Source organism: Aureococcus anophagefferens (assembly GCF_000186865.1).
Source record: "Aureococcus anophagefferens unplaced genomic scaffold AURANscaffold_25, whole genome shotgun sequence".
Classification (NCBI taxonomy): domain Eukaryota; class Pelagophyceae; order Pelagomonadales; family Pelagomonadaceae; genus Aureococcus; species Aureococcus anophagefferens.
In genome coordinates, this window is record NW_008705585.1 from 59,195 (window position 1) to 76,846 (window position 17,652).

General features: G+C 69.7%; 4 protein-coding genes across 4 annotated transcripts; 1 reads left to right on the plus strand and 3 right to left on the minus strand.

Moving 5' to 3' along the window:
• Positions 1-200: 200 nt before the first annotated feature.
• Positions 201-5,265, minus strand: AURANDRAFT_38679 (hypothetical protein; the record flags this gene model as incomplete). Its single annotated transcript, XM_009042019.1, has 4 exons — positions 201-3,453; positions 3,517-4,788; positions 4,939-5,005; positions 5,057-5,265. The coding sequence occupies 4 exons, from the start codon at positions 5,119-5,121 to the stop codon at positions 313-315; spliced, it is 4,545 nt and encodes a 1,514-aa protein (XP_009040267.1).
• Positions 5,266-5,691: 426 nt separating this feature from the next.
• Positions 5,692-7,743, plus strand: AURANDRAFT_72339 (hypothetical protein; the record flags this gene model as incomplete). Its single annotated transcript, XM_009041917.1, has 2 exons — positions 5,692-6,385; positions 6,522-7,743. The coding sequence occupies 2 exons, from the start codon at positions 5,805-5,807 to the stop codon at positions 7,741-7,743; spliced, it is 1,803 nt and encodes a 600-aa protein (XP_009040165.1).
• Positions 7,744-8,887: 1,144 nt separating this feature from the next.
• AURANDRAFT_66660 (expressed protein) lies at positions 8,888-9,490 on the minus strand (the record flags this gene model as incomplete). The annotated part of the gene is made up of 1 exon (XM_009042018.1): positions 8,888-9,490. The coding sequence occupies one exon, from the start codon at positions 9,488-9,490 to the stop codon at positions 8,888-8,890; it is 603 nt and encodes a 200-aa protein (XP_009040266.1).
• Positions 9,491-11,799: 2,309 nt separating this feature from the next.
• AURANDRAFT_66661 (hypothetical protein) lies at positions 11,800-13,831 on the minus strand (the record flags this gene model as incomplete). Its single annotated transcript, XM_009042017.1, has 4 exons — positions 11,800-11,816; positions 11,843-12,926; positions 12,960-13,314; positions 13,389-13,831. The coding sequence occupies 4 exons, from the start codon at positions 13,829-13,831 to the stop codon at positions 11,800-11,802; spliced, it is 1,899 nt and encodes a 632-aa protein (XP_009040265.1).
• Between the last annotated feature and the right edge of the window lie 3,821 nt (positions 13,832-17,652).

Below are 17,652 nucleotides of genomic sequence, written 5' to 3' on the forward strand. Positions count from 1 at the left end.
CGTCGCCGCGCCGCGGAAGAAGGGCGGTTCGTCGTCCATGACGCGCCGCAGCGCCGGGCTCCGATGGTGGCGCATCATGTTCGGCATCGTCGGCCTCGGCGCGTTGATCTTCGCGCTCGCGCGGAGCCGCGTGTCGCCCGAGGAGCTCGGCGGCATCCTCATGTCGCCCCTGCGCATGGCGAACGACCGCATGGGCGACTACGTCCAGGTCTAAAAGCCCGGCGCGCTTGGACGCTTCAGCGGGGGCCGCGGCGCTCCTTGGGCGGCGCGCGCGGGGGCTCTTTGGGATTTTCGCTTGGGCCGGGGGGGGTCCTAGAACTCGCCGGCGTAGAACTCGTCGAGGTGGCGCACCGGGAGGGGCGCGTCGCGGTTCAGGTGGCGGTAGAGGGACTCGACGAAGAGGTTCGCGCACTTCTCGTTCGTGAGGAGGCCGACGCCGAAGGAGATCGCGCCCGTGCGGAGCTTGTAGCCGTTCGTCTCCGCGGAGCCGTCCTCCGTGACGTCGTTGAGCTTGTTCGACGACGGCACGTTGATGCAGAAGACGACGTCGCCGTCCTTGAGGGCCTCGCAGGCCGCCTCGGCCCACTCGGCGCCCCCGGCGACGGTCTCGCAGGGCACCTTCATCGCGTTGAAGGCCTTGGCCGTGCCCGGCGACGCCAGCAACTTGAAGCCGAGCTCGGCGAGCATGGCCGCGTGGGGCGCGAAGTCCGACGCGTTGGAGATGGAGAGGAAGACCTGCTTGCCCGCCGCGGCGTGCGCCTTCGTCGGGATCTTCGTGCCCGCGCCCTCGAGCGCGAGGAGGTAGGCCTCGTAGACGTCGGCGCCGAGGCAGGCGACCTCGCCCGTGGACGCCATCTCGACGCCCATGATGGGGTCCGCGCCGCGGAGCCGCGTGAACGAGAACATGGCCGCCTTCACGGCGACGTAGTCGATGTCCATGAGCGAGATCTGGTAGGGCCGCGCGGGCACGCCGAGCATGACGCGCGTCGCGAGGGAGATGAAGTTGGCGTTGAGCGTCTTCGAGAGGAAGGGGAAGGACCGCGACGCGCGGAGGTTGCACTCGATGACCTTGACGTCGTTCTCTCGCGCCATGAGCTGTATGTTCACGGGGCCCGAGATGTTCAGGGCCTTGGCGATGCGCGCGGCGATGCGCTTCACCTGCTTCTGGGTCTGGACGTAGAGCTTCTGCGCGGGGAGCACCAAGGTCGCGTCGCCCGAGTGGACGCCCGCGTTCTCGACGTGCTCCGAGATCGCGTAGTTCAAGACGTGGCCCTCCTTGCAGACGGCGTCGAACTCGATCTCCTTGGCGTTGCGGATGAACTTGGACACGACGACGGGCCGGTCCGGCGACACGGCCGACGCGTCGCCGAGGAACTGCGCGAGCTCCGCGTCCGACGTCGCGACCTTCATCGCGGCGCCCGAGAGCACGAACGACGGCCGCACGAGCACGGGGTAGCCCACCTCCTCGGCGAAGGCCTTGGCGTCCGCGACGGACTGGAGCTCGCGCCACGCCGGCTGGTCCACGCCCAAATCGTCGAGCATCGCCGAGAACTTGTGGCGGTCCTCCGCGCGGTCGATGTCCGTCGGCGACGTGCCCAAGACGCGGACGCCGTTGTCGTGGAGCGGCATCGCCAGGTTCTGGGGGATCTGGCCGCCCACGGAGACCACCAACCCCCAGGCGGCCTCCTGCTCGTAGATGTCGAGCACGCGCTCGAGCGACAGCTCCTCGAAGTAGAGGCGGTCGCTGACGTCGTAGTCCGTCGACACGGTCTCCGGGTTGTAGTTGACGACGACGGCGCGGTAGCCCGACGCGCGCACCTGGCGCACGCAGGACACGGCGGACCAGTCGAACTCGACGGACGAGCCGATGCAGTACGCGCCGCAGCCGAGGACCATGACGCCGCGGTCCTTGGGGACGACGTCGTTCTCCTCGCCGTGGTAGGTCATGTAGAGGTAGTTGGTCACGGCCGGGAACTCGGCGCCGAGCGTGTCGATCTGCTTGACCACCGGTTTTAAACCGAGGCTCAGGCGGTGGCGGCGCACGCGCGACTCGACGCACTTCGTGTAGTGGCCGATTTGGCCGTCGGAGAAGCCCGCCTGCTTGATCTTGCGCAGGCTCGGGAGGTTCAGCGCCTGGACGTCGCCCAGGCCCTCCATGGCGGAGCGGAGGCGCGCGATGCGGCGCATCTTCGTGAGGAACCAGCGGTCGATGCGCGTGAGCTCGTGGACCTTGTCCAAACCGATGCCCTGCTCGAAGGCCGCCTGCACGGCGAAGAGGCGCTGGTCCGTGGGGACCTTGAGGCGCTTCGACAGGCGCTCGTCGGGCGTGAGGTTCTCGGAGACGAGGGACGCGTCGTACTCGGCCTCGTGCTCGCCCTCGAGGCCGCGCGAGCCGGGCCGGACCATGCGCACGGCCTTTTGGAGCGCCTCCTCGAAGGACCGGCCGATGGCCATGACCTCGCCGACGGACTTCATGGCGCTGCCGAGCTTCGTCGACACGCGGCTAAACTTGCGCATGTCCCAGCGCGGCATCTTGACGACGCAGTAGTCGAGCGACGGCTCGAAGCACGCGGTCGTCGTGCCGGTCACGGAATTGCGGATGGACACGAGGTCCTGGCCCAGCGAGAGCTTCGTCGCCACGTAGGCGAGCGGGTAGCCCGTGGCCTTGGACGCGAGGGCCGACGACCGCGAGAGGCGCGCGTTGACCTCGATGATGCAGTACTTCTCCGTGTGGGGGTCGAGCGCGTACTGGATGTTGCACTCGCCGACGATGCCGATGTGGCGGATGACCTTGATGGCCGTGGACCGGAGCTTGAAGTACTCGCGGTTCGAGAGCGTCTGCGACGGGGCCACCACAATAGAGTCGCCCGTGTGCACGCCGAGCGGGTCGAAGTTCTCCATGTTGCAGACCGTGATGCAGTTGTCGCGGACGTCGCGGACGACCTCGTACTCGACCTCCTTCCAGCCGCGCAGGTCCTGGTCGATGAGGATCTGTTTGGTGGTGGACGTGGCGCCCTCGAGGGCGTTCTTCGCCAGGTCGATCAATTCGGCGTCGTTCTCCGCGAAGCCCGAGCCCAAACCCCCCAGCGTGAACGCCGCGCGGACGAGCACGGGGTAGCCGATCTTGTGCGCGGCCTCGAGGGCCTCGTCGACGGTGCAGGCCGGGTAGGACAGCGCCAGCGTCTCGTTGATCTCGCGGAGCTTGCCCGAGAAGATCTCGCGGTCCTCGGTCGAGATGATCGCGTCGATGTTCGTGCCTAAAACGCGGATGTCGCGCTTCTGGAGGTCCTCGTTGGCCCAGAGCTCGATGCCGACGTTTAACGCCGTCTGGCCGCCCATGGAGACGATGATGCCGTCGATGTCGCTCTCCTTGTCGAGGATCATGCGCACGTTCGCCGCGGTGACCGGTAACAAGTAGACGCGGTCCGCGCAGGCGACGTTCGCGACCTTGGACTGGGCGGCCTGGTTGACGTTGGCGAGCTGGCCGTTCGAGTCGTCCTCGCGCGACGTCTGCACCGTGGCGATGTTCGGGTTGATGAGCACGACCTCGATGCCCTCCTCGCGGAGCGCCTTGATCGCCTGCGACCCGGAGTAGTCGAACTCGCCGGCCTGGCCGATGGACAACCCGCCGGAGCCCACGAGCAGGACGCGCTTGAGCGACGCGCGGTCGTGGCGGTAGATGTTCGGGTCGAGGAGCGTGAGCTGCGGCGCGTTGCCGCGGACGAGGCGCACGAAGGACTCGAAGAGGAACGCCGTGTCGAAGGGCCCGCCCGCGGCCTCGGGGTGGAACTGGACGGAGAAGAAGGGCTTGGACGTGTGCGTGATGCCCTCGTTGGACCGGTCGTTCGCGTTGATGAAGAGCGCGCGCCAGCCGTCGGGCAGCGTCGAGTCGTCGACGGCGAAGCCGTGGTTCTGCGACGTGATGTAGCAGCGCGTCGTCCGCAGGTCGACGCAGGGCTGGTTCATGCCCCGGTTGCCGTACTTCATCTTGTACGTCGTGCCGCCGGCCGCGAGCGCGAGGATCTGGTTGCCGAGGCAGATGCCGAAGACGGGCTTCTCCTGGGAGATGGCCCACTTGAGCGACTTGATCGTCGCCGCGCATTTCGACGGGTCGCCGGGCCCGTTGGAGCAGAAGACGCCGTCCCACTCGAGCTTCGACGGGTTCGTCTCGAGGTCGTAGTCGTGGGGGACCACCGTGAGCTCGACGCCGTGGGCTTCCACGAGGTAGCGGATGATGTTGAACTTCATGCCGCAGTCGATGGCGACGATCTTCGGGCCGCCGGCGACGCCGTAGGTGACGATGGTCTTGGTGGAGACCTCGGCGACGAGGTTCCGGAGGTTCGGGTCGACGAAGTCGCCCGTGGGCTTGTCCGAGCCGACCTCGAGGCGGCCGAGCATCGCGCCGCGCTCGCGGAGCGATTTCGTGAGCATGCGCGTGTCGACGCCGAAGATGGCGGGCACGCCCGCCTCCTCGAGCCACGAGCCCAGCGACCGCGTGGACGCCCAGTGGCTCGGGTCCTCGGAGTAGCTGCTGACGACGAGGCCCGCGATCTGCACGTCCTTGGACTCGAAGTACGTCGGGAGGCCGAACGCGTCGATCTTGTCGAACGACGGCACGCCGTAGTTGCCCACGAGGGGGTACGTGAGCACGAGGATCTGGCCCCGGTAGGACGGGTCCGTGAGCGCCTCCGGGTAGCCGACCATGCCCGTGTTGAAGACGACCTCGCCGGGCATGGACTTGGCCGCGCCGAAGGACGTGCCCTTGAACGTCGTGCCGTCGGAGAGCACCTGAGAGGCGGCGAGGGTGACTGGACGTGGGTTGTTGTGTGCGCGCGCGCGAAGCGGTGCATCGCAACGGACGCCTCAGCACCAGAGGTGGTGACTGGAGGTGGCCTGCTGTCCGCGCGCGCTCCCTCGTAACGGACGCCGCGCTCGCGCCAGAGTAGCATCTACGGGTGCGGACGTCGACCGCGCGTTGCCGCCCTCGGCGCCGTCCAGAAGACACCTAGGGGATGATGTGAGCGAAAAGGAGGCCACCCCGGGCGCCGGAGGCCACGTCGCCGACGTCGACTTGGTGCTGCCGAATGGACCGGGGCTCTGGCGCCCACCGCCGGACGCCATTTGAAATGCGGCCGCGCGCTGCGGAGAGATTGCCGAGAGCGCCGCAGCAGCTCCGGCCCCGAGCGACGGGCCGCCGATGTTTATGTTCGCCCTCTGCGAGAGAGGCCTTTCTAGTTCACCACCGCGCGCAGTCGCTCTGCCAATCAGCCCTTTGAATCGCTCTCCCGCAAACTGGAGCCGCTTGGGGGATGAATGTTCAACATTGGCTTATTGAAGTCGGTTGACGCAAGCTCCAAGCCTGCGAAAGCAATCCCTGATTGGCCACCGCCAGACCGCGGACCCGCCCCCCCGTACAGCGCCTCCTCCGATGGCCAGAGCAGACGCACGCATCGCATGAGCCCGCGGCGCGGTCTCGTCGCGACCAAAGCGCGCACGCGATCAGGCCGCGCGCTGCCAGGTATGTCCCTGACGGAAATGCGCCCGCGCTTGGGTTCGGCGGGCGCGCCCGACCATGTGGCCTCCGAGGCCTCCTCGGTAAGAGATGTCCGAGGCCGAGCCGATGGCGAGCCGCGCGGGGCGGAGGCGGGCGAGGCGCGGCTCCACCGAGGTGATCCGGGAAAACCAACGAGCTTCGACGTCGCCGCGGCAACTCTCTCCTCGCCTCCAACACATATCGCGACCCCCCGACGACGCGACTCCCGAATCGCCGTCGACTCGAGGCCCGTCGACGAGCTCGCCGCGATATGCGGTCCCTCGTCGCCCTCGCCGCCCTCGCCGTCGCCGACGCCGGCAAGAAGGCCAAGGGCGAGTACTCCTGGGACCAGGCCAAGTGCCTCTTCAAGAAGCGGAAGATCGTCTTCCTCGGAGACTCGAACACGCGCTTCTTCAGCTTCCAGTTCGCGACGTTCCTCGAGAAGGGCGAGTACCGGAGCGACGACTACGACAAGTGGGGCGAGCCCGGCGACGACTACGACAAGGAGTACGAGGACGAGACGTGGACGGACTGGAGCCGCAAGTCGAAGAAGAGCGCGACGCACGCCCAGCACCTCGTCAAGACGTATGATGATCTCGACTCGCGGCACACGTTCTTCTTCCTCCAGAAGACGTGGTTCGGCGACGAGACGACCAAGGAGGAGAACATGGACGACATCGCGGCCAAGGTGAAGAAGGACAAGGTCGACATCGTCGTCATGAACAGCGGCTGGTGGGATTTGAAGGGCTGGGGCGAGAAGGACTACGACGACTGCGGCGAGGACTGGGAGGACGACTGCGGCGACGCGTACGAGCGCGACGCCGCGCGCTTCGACCCGACTTCAATCTGCGCGTATTCGAATGTTTCGACACAAGCTCTTCGGCCGTGCTTCGAGAACTCGACGAGAGCAATCGATGCGTCCAAAAATCAGCCGAATCGACTTCGATTTGCCCGAGCTAGAGGATTTCAAAGTGGTCGATTTCCACAGGCGCGACGTGAAAAAGGCCGCGGACGAGATCTTCTCGGGAGCGAAGGCCGCCGTCTGGCGCGACTGCTCCTGCTGCGGCGACGAGACGTCCCACGAGAAGTCCGTCAAGCGGCTCAACGCCATCGCCAAGGACGTCATGGACGACCGCGGCTACCCCGTCGCCGAAATCTTCGATTTGTACGGCAAGAAGGATTTGGACGACGCGACGGTCGACGGCACGCACGCGACGCCCGAGTACTACCACGCGTGGACCATGAAGATCATGACCGGCGTCGAGGCGCAGCTCAAGACGGGGTGCCTCGGGGACTCCTACGAGGACGACGAGCCCGCGAGCTGCCCGGGTCTCGAGGCCGTGGCCTCCGACGGCTGCCCCGCGGACGCGGACCTCGTGACCTGCGACGACGCGTCGTTGCAGCCCGGCGACCTCTGCGAGGGCGACGGCGAGTGCGGCACGGACAAGAAGCTCAACAACTGCCCCGACGGCACCGGCGGCGCGGAGGCCGACGTCTACGAGGTCCTCGGGGCCGACGGCGCGCCGACGACGACGCCGCGGCCCTTCGCGTTCTCGACGCCGCGGCCGTCGCGCCGCCCCACGCCGAGGCCGTCGCGAAAGCCCACGCCGCGGCCGACGCCGCGGCCGACGCCGCGGCCGACGCCGCGGCCGAGCGCGGCCGTCGCCTGCGACAACCGCGCGTCGCCGTACATGGACGCGAAGGGCTATGGTTGCACGACGTGGAACGGCCTGCTCGCGCGCTGCCGCGACGACGCGGACTGGCGCGCGGCGCAGTACTGCCGCTTCAGCTGCGATGAGCTCGGCGTCGGCTACGACGGTTTTACGTGCGCGGCGCCGTCCCCGACGCCCGCCCCTTCTACGCCCGCCCCCACCGCGCGGAACTGCCCCGTGCTCGAGGCCATCTCGTCGAACGCGTGCCCCGACGACGCGCCGCGAAGCGCCTGCGACGCCGCGGGGCTCCTGCCCGGCGACTTCTGCTCCGGCGACGGCGAGTGCGCCACGGACGAGGCGCTCGACAACTGCGGCGCCGCGGACGTCAGGGCAGCACAAGGGTGCGAAATTCCCAACTTCAAAGGCTCATATCTCGGCCGTTTTCCGCTCGTTTCGGCTGATTTTTGGACGAGTGATCATCTCTCGGAACGGTCTCGAAGCGTGGATGCTTTTTCCGGAACGCGCGCGCGCGGAACGCTCACGTTGAAGCGACGTTGAATCACTCTTGTGCTGCCCAGGCGGACGTCTACGTCGTGCTCCGCGCGTCGGCCGCGACGGCGGCGGGCTCGTCGAAGAAGTCGTCGGGCGGCCTCTCGTCGTCCTTGCTCATCGTGCTCTTCGTCGTCGCGGTCGCGTTCCTCGGCGGCGCCGTCGGCCTCGCCGTCTGCGTCTGCTGCCGGCCCGGCCGGCCGTCGAACCCTGTGCGGAAATCAAATCTTCAACCCGACTTCAATGTGCGCGTATGCGACCGTTCTGACGCGAGGTTTTCTGCTGTGCTTCGAGAGCTCGATGAGAGCAATCGATCCGTCCAAAAATCAGCCGAATCGACGTCGATTTGACCGAGATAGAGAGTTCTGAAGTTTGGTGGGGACCCCCCAAACGAGTGGTTGATTTCCACACAGGTCGAACCCGATGAAGCGGACCGCGGCGCCCGCGCGCGCGAACCCCGTGAAGGCCGGGGCGCTCGCCGAGGAGGCGCCGCCGGAGGAGGACGACGACGTGCGGCGGCTGCGCGAGCTGCGGTCCCGGCGCGACGAGCCCTGGGTCGCGTCGCGCGCGACGCCGCCGGGGCGGACGCCGGGGCGGACGCCGAGGCTCTCCGTGAGCGGCGCGGACAACGGCTACCGCGAGGACCTCGCGCGCCTCGCGCAGCTCCAGCGGTCCGCGAACCGCGGGCGCCGGGCGCCGCCGCGCGTCGAGGAGACGGAGGAAGACGACGACGCGTCGCGGCTCCGGAATCTCACGGAGCGCCGCGCGCCGCGGGCCCGCGCGCCGCCGCCCCGCTCCGCGCCGCGGGCCCGCGCGCCGCCGCCGGCGCACGACGACGCGAGCCTCTTCCGCCGCGAGGGCGCGTGGGCGTCGCTCCGCCGGTCGAGCTCGCGGCGCCGCGCGGACCGCATCCAGACCTACGCGACGGCCGTCGACGCGTTCCCCGCGGGCTTCGCCGGGGAGCTCGACCTCGTGCCCGGCGACCGCATCACGATCCTCGACTCCAACGACGACGAGTGGTGGCGCGGCGAGACGCCCGACGGCGCCGTGGGCGTCTTCCCCTGCTCCCACATCGACAACGTGTCGGCGGACCCGCGGGGCTAGGCGATGTACAGTACTCTCGTGTTCGCGGGGCGGGGGCCGTTCACGCGTGCTAGCTCGTATTAGCGAGCGCGTCCCTCAGCGCGGCCTCGGCCCGCTCGCGGTCCGTCGCCGCGACGGGGTGGAAGAGCGGCCGCGGCGGCCGCCCGGCGCCCGGCGGCGGCAGGGGCCTCTGGGCGCCCTCGAAGGCCGCGCGGCCGTCCGCGTCGACGGCGCAGACGCCGAGCTCGACGAGCATCGCGTCGACGAGCGCGGCGAAGCGCGGGTCGTTGGACCGCGCGGCCGAGAGCGCGGCCGCCGGGTCGCGCGCGGCCTCGATGCGCCGCAGGAGCGCGCGCAGGCTCGGCTCGCTCCGGAGCTCGTCGCGCAGCCACGCGCACTCGGAGAGCCGCCGGCGGTGCGAGTCCGACAGCGCGTTGCGGTCGTCGTCGCAGGCGCCGGGCCCGACGTGGCGCGCCGCGCCGCGCGCCGCGGGCCGCGCGGGCTGCGCGGGCTTCGCGGCGGCGGGCGCCGGCGCCGCGCGGGCCGCGCCGCCGCAGTCGGCCTTGTGGCGCTTGCAGCAGGCGACGCTGCAGTAGGCGACGCGGCACTTCGGGCAGGCGTAGCTCGCCCCCGCCGTCGCGCAGACGGCGCAGGGTTTGGGAATGCGCGGCATGGGTCGATGCGTGCGCTAGCCTGGCTTAGGGCGCTCTCATCTCGTCGCCTTGGGCGCTCTCATCTCGTCAAGCCACGCCCCGAGACTTTTTGGTTGCCTGCGGAGGGCTGGAAAATCGATTTTTTTTATCGACCTCGCGCGGTGGCCCCGTGTCGCCACCCGTCCAAAGCGTCCTTCAGGGATGTTGGAGCTTGTCTGCGATCATGGTAGCTCGTCGCTAGTGAAAAGTTATGCCCGAAAAACCGAGAACATACGTAGGAAGTACGCCGCGGTCCGCGGACGCCGAAAACGTACTGAAATTTTTTTCTCCGGCTTGGCTCTTCGTTGTTGCCGTCGCTGGACGCGCCGTTTGGGGCGTCCCGAACGACCCTCCAAACCCCCAGGGCCACCGCTATGGACACGCTATGCGCCGCGCAGTTCTCCGGATCTATAGAGGAACTCGGTGGATCCCGCTGCAGACCGCGGACGTGCGGATCACGGTCGTAGGACGTGGATCCAACGCTGAGGCGATGGTGCTGGTGGTAGTAGGAGTCCGTCCAGGCCGTATGGCCAGCGCACGCGCGTATTTCATGGCGCCACAGTGGCCTCGAAAGTGCCTCTTTGGAGAGGACCGGTTTGAGCGCGTTGGCGCGGATCATCCAGCCCAGCGGTCGCGTGAGGCTGCGGAGGCCTCGTCCATGTACCACTCCGCCCGGCCATATCGTTCGAAGTGGTCGGATCGACGCCAGTGGGTCCAAACGCCGCGCTCTAGCGGTTTGGCGCCTGCGAGAACGCCTTGGAGCGAGGGTGTGCCACACAGTCCTGAGTACGCTCGAACCTGACCCAAACTTGATTTTCGGTTCCCCGTGACGTTTCCGGAGGTCGCTGTCGCGAATGGGTCAGGACTCACCGTGGAGATCTCGCGCACCTCGACGACCGACCCACCAAATCGGACGTTCCGGCGCACGTTAGAACGCCGCGGCAGCGAGTCGCGCGACGAAAACTTCACGCGCGCCTTCGAGCAAGGTCTTTGGCCGAGCCCCGGACGGCGCGGCGCGGCCAACGAGCACGCGGAACCGCGCCGACGCGGCTGCCTTCGCGCAGCTCTGCGAGGCGCTGTCGTCGTCTCGAGCGTATTTTTTGTCCGACCCTCCGCAGGCAACCAAAGACTTCATGTTGACCTCGTGCACAATGTTTGCACAGATGTTGCATCCGACCGAAGGAGCATTGGCCGCGCCAGGAAGAGGCTTGACACCGTCCCCGCTAGCGCGTCCTTGCCCCCGTCGCCGTCGACGTCGATCGCGAAGACGGTATAGGCCGTGTCCGCCAGCGTCGTGACGACGCGCTCCGCGAAGGACTGGGACAACGATGAACGTGTCGCGGATGCCCCTCGGGGCCGAGCTCCCCGAGGCCCAGGCGAGCTTCCGGGAGTACGCGAGCGACCGGCGCGTCCACAAGGCCGAGATCGGCTGCGTCTGTTGTCCCGACGACGGCTGCTGCCGCTGTTGCTACAAGCGCACGACCTTCCTCGGCGCGTCCATGGGCGGCTGCGCCTGCTGCTGCCTCGGCCTCATCCTCTTCATCGTCGCCTTGGCGTGCAACTCCAGTGGTCTCGGCATCTGGAGCCTGTTCGTCCACATGCCCGCGGCGTTGATCGTCGCGATCGTCGGCTGCGTTTGCATCGGGTTCTGCCGGCCGGCGGACGACGTCCCGCGCGGCGTCGAGCTCGGCGGGCCCCGCCCCCACGCGCACCCCGTGCAAGAGCACGACGTGCCCCTGGCCTCGGCCGTCGTCGAGGTCGAACCCGCGCCGGCGAAAGACGTCCAGGGCGCCGTCGTCGGCGTCGTGGGCGGCGGCGCGCCGCTCCGGGGGACCGTCGTGCCGCCGCCCGCGCCGCTCCAGGGTACCGTAGTGCCGCCGCCCGCGCCGCTCCAGGGGACCGTCGTGCCGCCGCCCACGCCGCTCCTGGGCGCCGTCGTCGGGGAGACGCCGCCGCCCGCGCCGAGCGGCTTCGAGGTCGCGGACCTCGTCGCCAAGCTCGGGCGCTTCGGCGACAAGGCCCAGATCGCCGCCGCGCACTGCCGGGCGCACAAGGGCTCGCCGCCGACGCCGGCGGACATGGCCGCGCTCTTTTCGACGCTCACGTTGTCCTTCGACGCCAAGGACGTGGCCCGCGGCCTCTCGGAGAACGCCCAGCTCAGCCTCGACGCGGCCATCGCCGGCGTCAACGCGACGACGTTCAGCGCCAAGGAAGGGGTCGCGAGCCTCCTCGCGCGGACGATGAGCGGCGCCGACAAGCGCGCGCTCTGCGACGCCGCGAACGTCGACGTCTAGGCCGCAAAAGCACCTACGCGTCCAATTAAAAGAACTTACGCGTCCAGTTGGCGACGCCGCCGAGCGTCCCCGGGAGCGGCTCCTCCGCGGGCGGCGGCGGCGGGAGGTCGTGGTCGAGGAGCAGCTGGACGTGCGCGTCGTTGCGGAGCACGCGGGAGCCCTTGAGCTGTTGCGGGCTCGCGCCCTCGTCGAGTTGCTTCCGTCGAAGCGCCTCGAAGGCCGCCGCGCTCACGTCGACGACGACGGGCGGCGAGATCGCGCCCTTGTCGCGCCAGGTCGCGTAGACGGGATTTTCCTCGCGGAGCGCGGCGTCGAGGCGGTCCGCGGCGGCGCCCGGGTCGCCGCCGCCCAGCGGCGCGAGGAGGTCGTAGCCCGGCGCCTCGACGTCGTCCGCGCGCTCCACCGCCGCGAAGACGGCGACGTCCGGCAGCGCGCGATCGACGGCCGCCTGGAGCTGCGCCTCCGACGTCTTCTCGCCCCGCGCGTTCAGGACCTGCCCCGCCCGGTAGCGGAACTCGACGAGGGGCGCGCCGCCGTGGCGGCCGACGGCGCGGACGACGTCGCCGAGCCGATAGCGGCAGAGCCCGCCGAGCGTCGTGACCACGAGCTCGTAGTCGGCGCCCGCCTCCAATTCGCCCGCGAGCACCGTCGCGTCGCCGGCCTCGCCGTCGACGACGGGCAGGAACTCGAAGACCATGGCCCGCGGCACGAGGCAGTAGGCCGCCTCGCCGTCGTCGCGGGGCTCGAGCGACACGCCCATGAGGCCCTCGGACGCGGCCAAGATCGTCGACCGGATCGGCACGCCCGCGCCCGCGCCCGCGCGCAGGCGCCGCGCGTGGGGCTCGAACGCGCCCGTCGCGTTCGCCAAAATCAGCTTCAGCTTCGGCCAGAGCCGCAGCGCGAAGCCCGCGGCGCCGTCGCCGAGCGCCGCGCGGATCTCGCCGGCGCGCGCGGCGTCGCCGGGCCCGAGCGCGGCCTCGAGCTCCGCCGCGAGCGCCGGCCCGACGACCGCCGCGACGGCCGCGTCGAGGGTCCCGGACTCGACGTCCGCGGCGACGCGCGCGTTGAACGCCGGGTCGCCGAGGAGCCCGACGAGCCGCGCGGGCATGGACACGAAGTTCGCCTGCCGAGGACGCGCGTCGCGTTTCGCGCGAACGGGGACGCCGGGCGGCGCCTCCAGCACCCCGAGGTCGCGGTCGCGCGCCGCGAAGAGGCAGTGCACGTACAGCGCGGACGCCTCGTCCTCCACGGCGTAGCCCGCCTTGGGCGTCGAGTAGAGCAACGGCCGGAGCCGCTCGAAGGACGGGTCCTTGGGCCCCGACGAGTTCGGGCCCACCCTCAGGCCCGACGGCGCCTCGCGGTGCCGCGGCTGGAACGCGAGCTTCGTCGTCCGCTGGAGGTGGTCGAGGTGGCCCAAACGATTCAGCACGTCGAAGACCACTAAAATCCCGCGAGCGAAGAACGTCGACGACATCTCCGGCGTCGTCGGCAAGAGCGCGACGCGGCCCGACCTACAAGTATGACGGTGACGATGTCTCATTGTTTCCCCACCCAAAATCTCTCGAAATCGTCACGGCCACAGGACGCTGGGCCCGACGTGCCGGACGTCGCCGCGAGCATGCGCTCCGGCGACGCGTTGAGCACGGGCCCGCCGTGCTCGTAGATGCGGTCCACGTAGGGCGCGACGTCCGCGTAGGTCGTCAGCGGGTGCGCCGCGCGGAACGCCGCCACGACGTCGTCCGCGGCCGCGAGCGCGGCGAAGCCGCGGTCGACGCCGTAGGCCGTGTCCTTGTTGCGCTCGAGCAGCGATTTCAGGAGCGCCGCCTGCGTGTCTTCGAAGCCCGCGCAGTCCTGGTCGTGGCGCCAGCGCGCGTAGGCGCCGGCCACGCGCAGCGCGTCGAACATGAAGAACTGCTGCACGGCCGTGGACAGCGTGTGCGTCTCCTCGGCGCGATCGCGCGACGCGAAGCGGCCGACCTGCACGGCCGCGGCCGCGGCGCCGACGGCGGCGGCGCGGCGCGCGGACATAGCCAGCGCAATCTCCACTAAAAATCAACCAAAAGTTCATATAAACGATGTTGAACAAGCTGCCCGAGTAAACTCGAATAATTTCGTCGATGGTGATGCGCTCTCGCACGCGCTGCACCATGCGTTGACGATACGCGCTAACCATGCTGAAGGTCGCGCTGCTCTGCGCCGGCGTCGCGGCCCAGCAATGCGCGCGCGTGGCGACGGACAAGAGCGGCCTGAAGAAGCGGCACATCCTCTCCGCCGTCGGCGGCTTCTACGCGGCCCACGTCGTCGTGAGCCAGCTCGGGCGGCGCAAGAGCGGCGCGCTGGCGGCGCTCGAGTTCGACATCTTCGAGCGCTTCGCGTACCCGTCGATGGCCGCGCAGTCGGACGACGCGTTCGAGTGGCTCGTCTACGCCTCCAGCTCCGCGCCGCGGCGCGTGCTCGAGGGCGCGCGGCGGCTCCTGGACGGGCACGCGGGCTTCCACCTCATCGTCGTCGACCGCAAGGCCTGCGCGGCGGAGCGGCGGCGGACGCCCGAGTTCTGGCCGCTGGGGGACCAGCTGGAGCTGCTGGGCTCGTGGACGGGCCTCGCGACGCGAGAGCGCGACAACCTCGTGCTCCTGACGACGCGCCTCGAGGCGACGGACGCGCTGCCCGTCAACGCCGTCGCGTCCATCAAGGACGGCGCCGTGCGGGTCCCCGCGAGCTTCCCCAAGGAGGCCGCGGCCGTGCGGCTCCTCTGCTGGGCGTCGTCGCGGACGCTCGACCTCGCGGGCGTTTTCGACGTCGCCGAGGCGGCCATGGCGCCCGAGGCCTGCGCGCGCACGGGGCTCACGCAGGTCCTCACGTCCCAGGCCATCGCCAAGGCCAAGGGCTCCGTCTTCCGCTTCTTCCCCGCGCGCGCGCGGCGGAAGACGTGGACCGTCGTCCTCGAGGGCCGCCGCAACTCGGCGCCCCTCGCCGTCGTCTCGAGCGCCAACGGCGCGCCGGCGCCCGCGGCGCCGCCGAAGCCCACCGCCCTGGCGCTGCCCCGCCTCGCCGCCGCGTACAACGTGTCGACGTCAGGGCAGGAAAAGGGTGCGACATTCCCAACTTCAAAGGCTCCTATCTCGGCCGTTTTCTACTCGTTTCGGCTGATTTTTGGACGAGCGATCATCGCTCGGAACGGTCTCGAAGCGTGGATGCTTTATCCGGAACGCGCGCGCGTGGAACACTCACGTTGAAGCGAACTTGAATCTCTCTTTTGCTGCCCAGGTCGACGTCCGCGCGCGACCTCGCGAATCTCGCGGCGCGCGAGAAGACCCTGAGGCCGGCGCCCTGCGACCTCGCGGGCGACTGCCTCGCGGCCATCGTGCTGTTGAGCGACGCCGACGCCCGGGGCCCGACGCTGGCGGCGCTGCGCGCGAGCTTCCTCGACCACGTGGCCCGCGAGCGCGGGAAACGAGCGCGACGTGCCCGACTTCAAAGGCTCCGACCTCGGCCGTGTTCCGCTCGTTTCGGCCGATTTCTGGACGAGCGATCATCTCTCGGAACGGTCTCGGAGCGTGGATGCTTTTTACGGGACGCGCGCGCGCGGCACACTCACGTTGCAGCGACGTCGAATCACCCAGGTGGCCCACAAGGCGATCTTCGCGGACTCGGAGCTCCCCGCGCTGGGCGTCGAGGCCTGCTGCGGCGGGCGCGACCTGGGCAGTAACCTCGCGTCGGCCCAGCTCAAGCTCGAGCACGTCTACGCCCGCGCCTACGCGCGCTTCCGGCCCAAGGGCGTGCGCTACTACGTCTTCAGCGAGCACGACGTCTACTGGAACCGCCACGCGCTGCCGCGGTTCCTCGACGCCGTGGCGGCCCAGGTGCCGCTCAACCCGGACCAGCTCGACGCGGCGGCGCCCGTGATCAGCGGCGGCGGCGGCAATTTAGGCGTGCGCACGTCCGTCTACGGGTGCTTCGCGATCCTGAACGCCGAGGCGCTCCGGCCGCTCGCGGACGACGCCGTGCTCAAGGTCTGCAAGGCGGGCCTCTTCGTGCGCAACCCCTGGAAGGAGTGGGTCAAGCCCGGCGCCCTCTACAACAACGACCACCTCCTGACCTACTGCGCGGACCCCGCGGAGCAGGACGTGCCCGACAGGGCAGGAAAAGAGAGCGAAATTCCCAACTTCAAAGGCTCCTATCTCGGCCGCTTTCCACTCGTTTCGGCTGATTCTTGGACGAGCGATCATCTCTTGGAACGGCCTCGAAGCGTAAATGCTTTTTCCGGAACGCGCGCGCGCGGAACACTCATGTTGAAGCGAACTTGAATCACTCTTGTCCTGCCCAGGTGCCCGAGCGGCGGACGCCGGAGGTCGGCGGCCCCGCGCGCGTCGCGTCCCGCGACGACTACAAGTACGAGGACACGTTCTGGTGCAACGCGCCGTCGGCCGTCGCGTCGGGCAACTGGCGCTTCCACTACAACGACAAGCGCTACACCCTCGACAGCGTGCTCGACGCGTGGTCGACCGCGGACGTCGTCCTGGACGGGGCAGAAGATCAGCCGAAACGAGCGGGAAACGGCCGAGAAAGGAGCCTTTGAAGGTGAGAATTTCGCACCCTTTTCTTGCTCAGGTCCTGGACATGCGGACGAAGACCAAGGGGTCGGACTTCGACGTCGCCGGCGACCGCGGCGCCTTCGAGGCCTGCGCCCGGCGCATGGAGGCGGCCTGCGGCCCGCGGGCCGCGGCGCTCCTCCACGTCGTCGCCATCCACCACCTGAGCGCGGACGACATCTCGCGCGTCGACGGCGACTCCGCGAAGGCGCGCGCGTGCGCGCTCGAGCACGACGACCTCGCCGCCTGCCTCGCGGGGCCCCTCGCGGGCACGGCGCTCCACCCGAACTGCGCCGGCGACGTCGCCGCGAACCCGGCCAAGCTCCGCGCGGTCGCGCGGCGCTCCGCGAAGGCGTCGCCGTCGTCGGGCAAGAAGCGGCCGCGGCCGCAGAAGCGCCGCCGCGGCGGCTTCGGGCGGCGAACGGACCTGTAGGGTTGGGCCGCTTGAATCTACATGGATTCTTACGGGTCGTCGGCGAGCGCGCGGGAGTGGTCGAGGAACTCGGCGATCATCGATTTCATGGCGTGGTTCGGGACCAGGTTCGTGGCGATGGGCTCGTTCGTCGTCGGCGACGTCTGGGCGCGCTCGAACCACTGCGCGATGGCGCACCGCTCGTACGTGTGGCCGTCCGCCGCGAAGACGGGGTCCTTCATGAGCTCCGTCGTGATGGGGCACGCGAAGGACTCCGGCACCTCGTCGCGGCGGATCCGCAGGCGCTCGAGCTCCGCGCGGTGGTCCGCGAGCTCCGCCTCGACGACGGCCTGGTGCCGCGCGATGTCGTCGAAGACCTCCTGCACCGCGAGCTTCTTCGCCGACGCCTCGGACACCGCGCGCATGGCCTCGACGATGGACACGGCCACGGTGACGGGGATGTCCATCTCCTCGACGAAGTCCTCGACCGTCATCAGCGGCAGCGCGGCCGCGTCGACGAGGTGCTCCGCGAACGTCGACTCGTACGCCGAGAGGCCGAGCGAGACGAGCAGCGCGCGGACCGTGGGGTCGACCTCCTCCGCGCCCTTGGACTCCTCGGCGCCGGCGGCCTCGTAGTCGCGCGGCGGCGACGGCGGAGCGGGCGCGGGCTCCGGCTCCGCGGCGGGCTCCGGCTCGGGCTCGGCCTCCGGCTCCGCGGCCGCCGGCTCGGGCTCGGGCTCGGCCGCCGGCTCGGGCTCGGGCTCCGGCTCCGGCGCGGGCTCAGGCTCGGGCTCCGCCTCCGGCTCAGGCTCCGCCTCCGGCTCGGGCTCCGCCTCCGGCTCGGG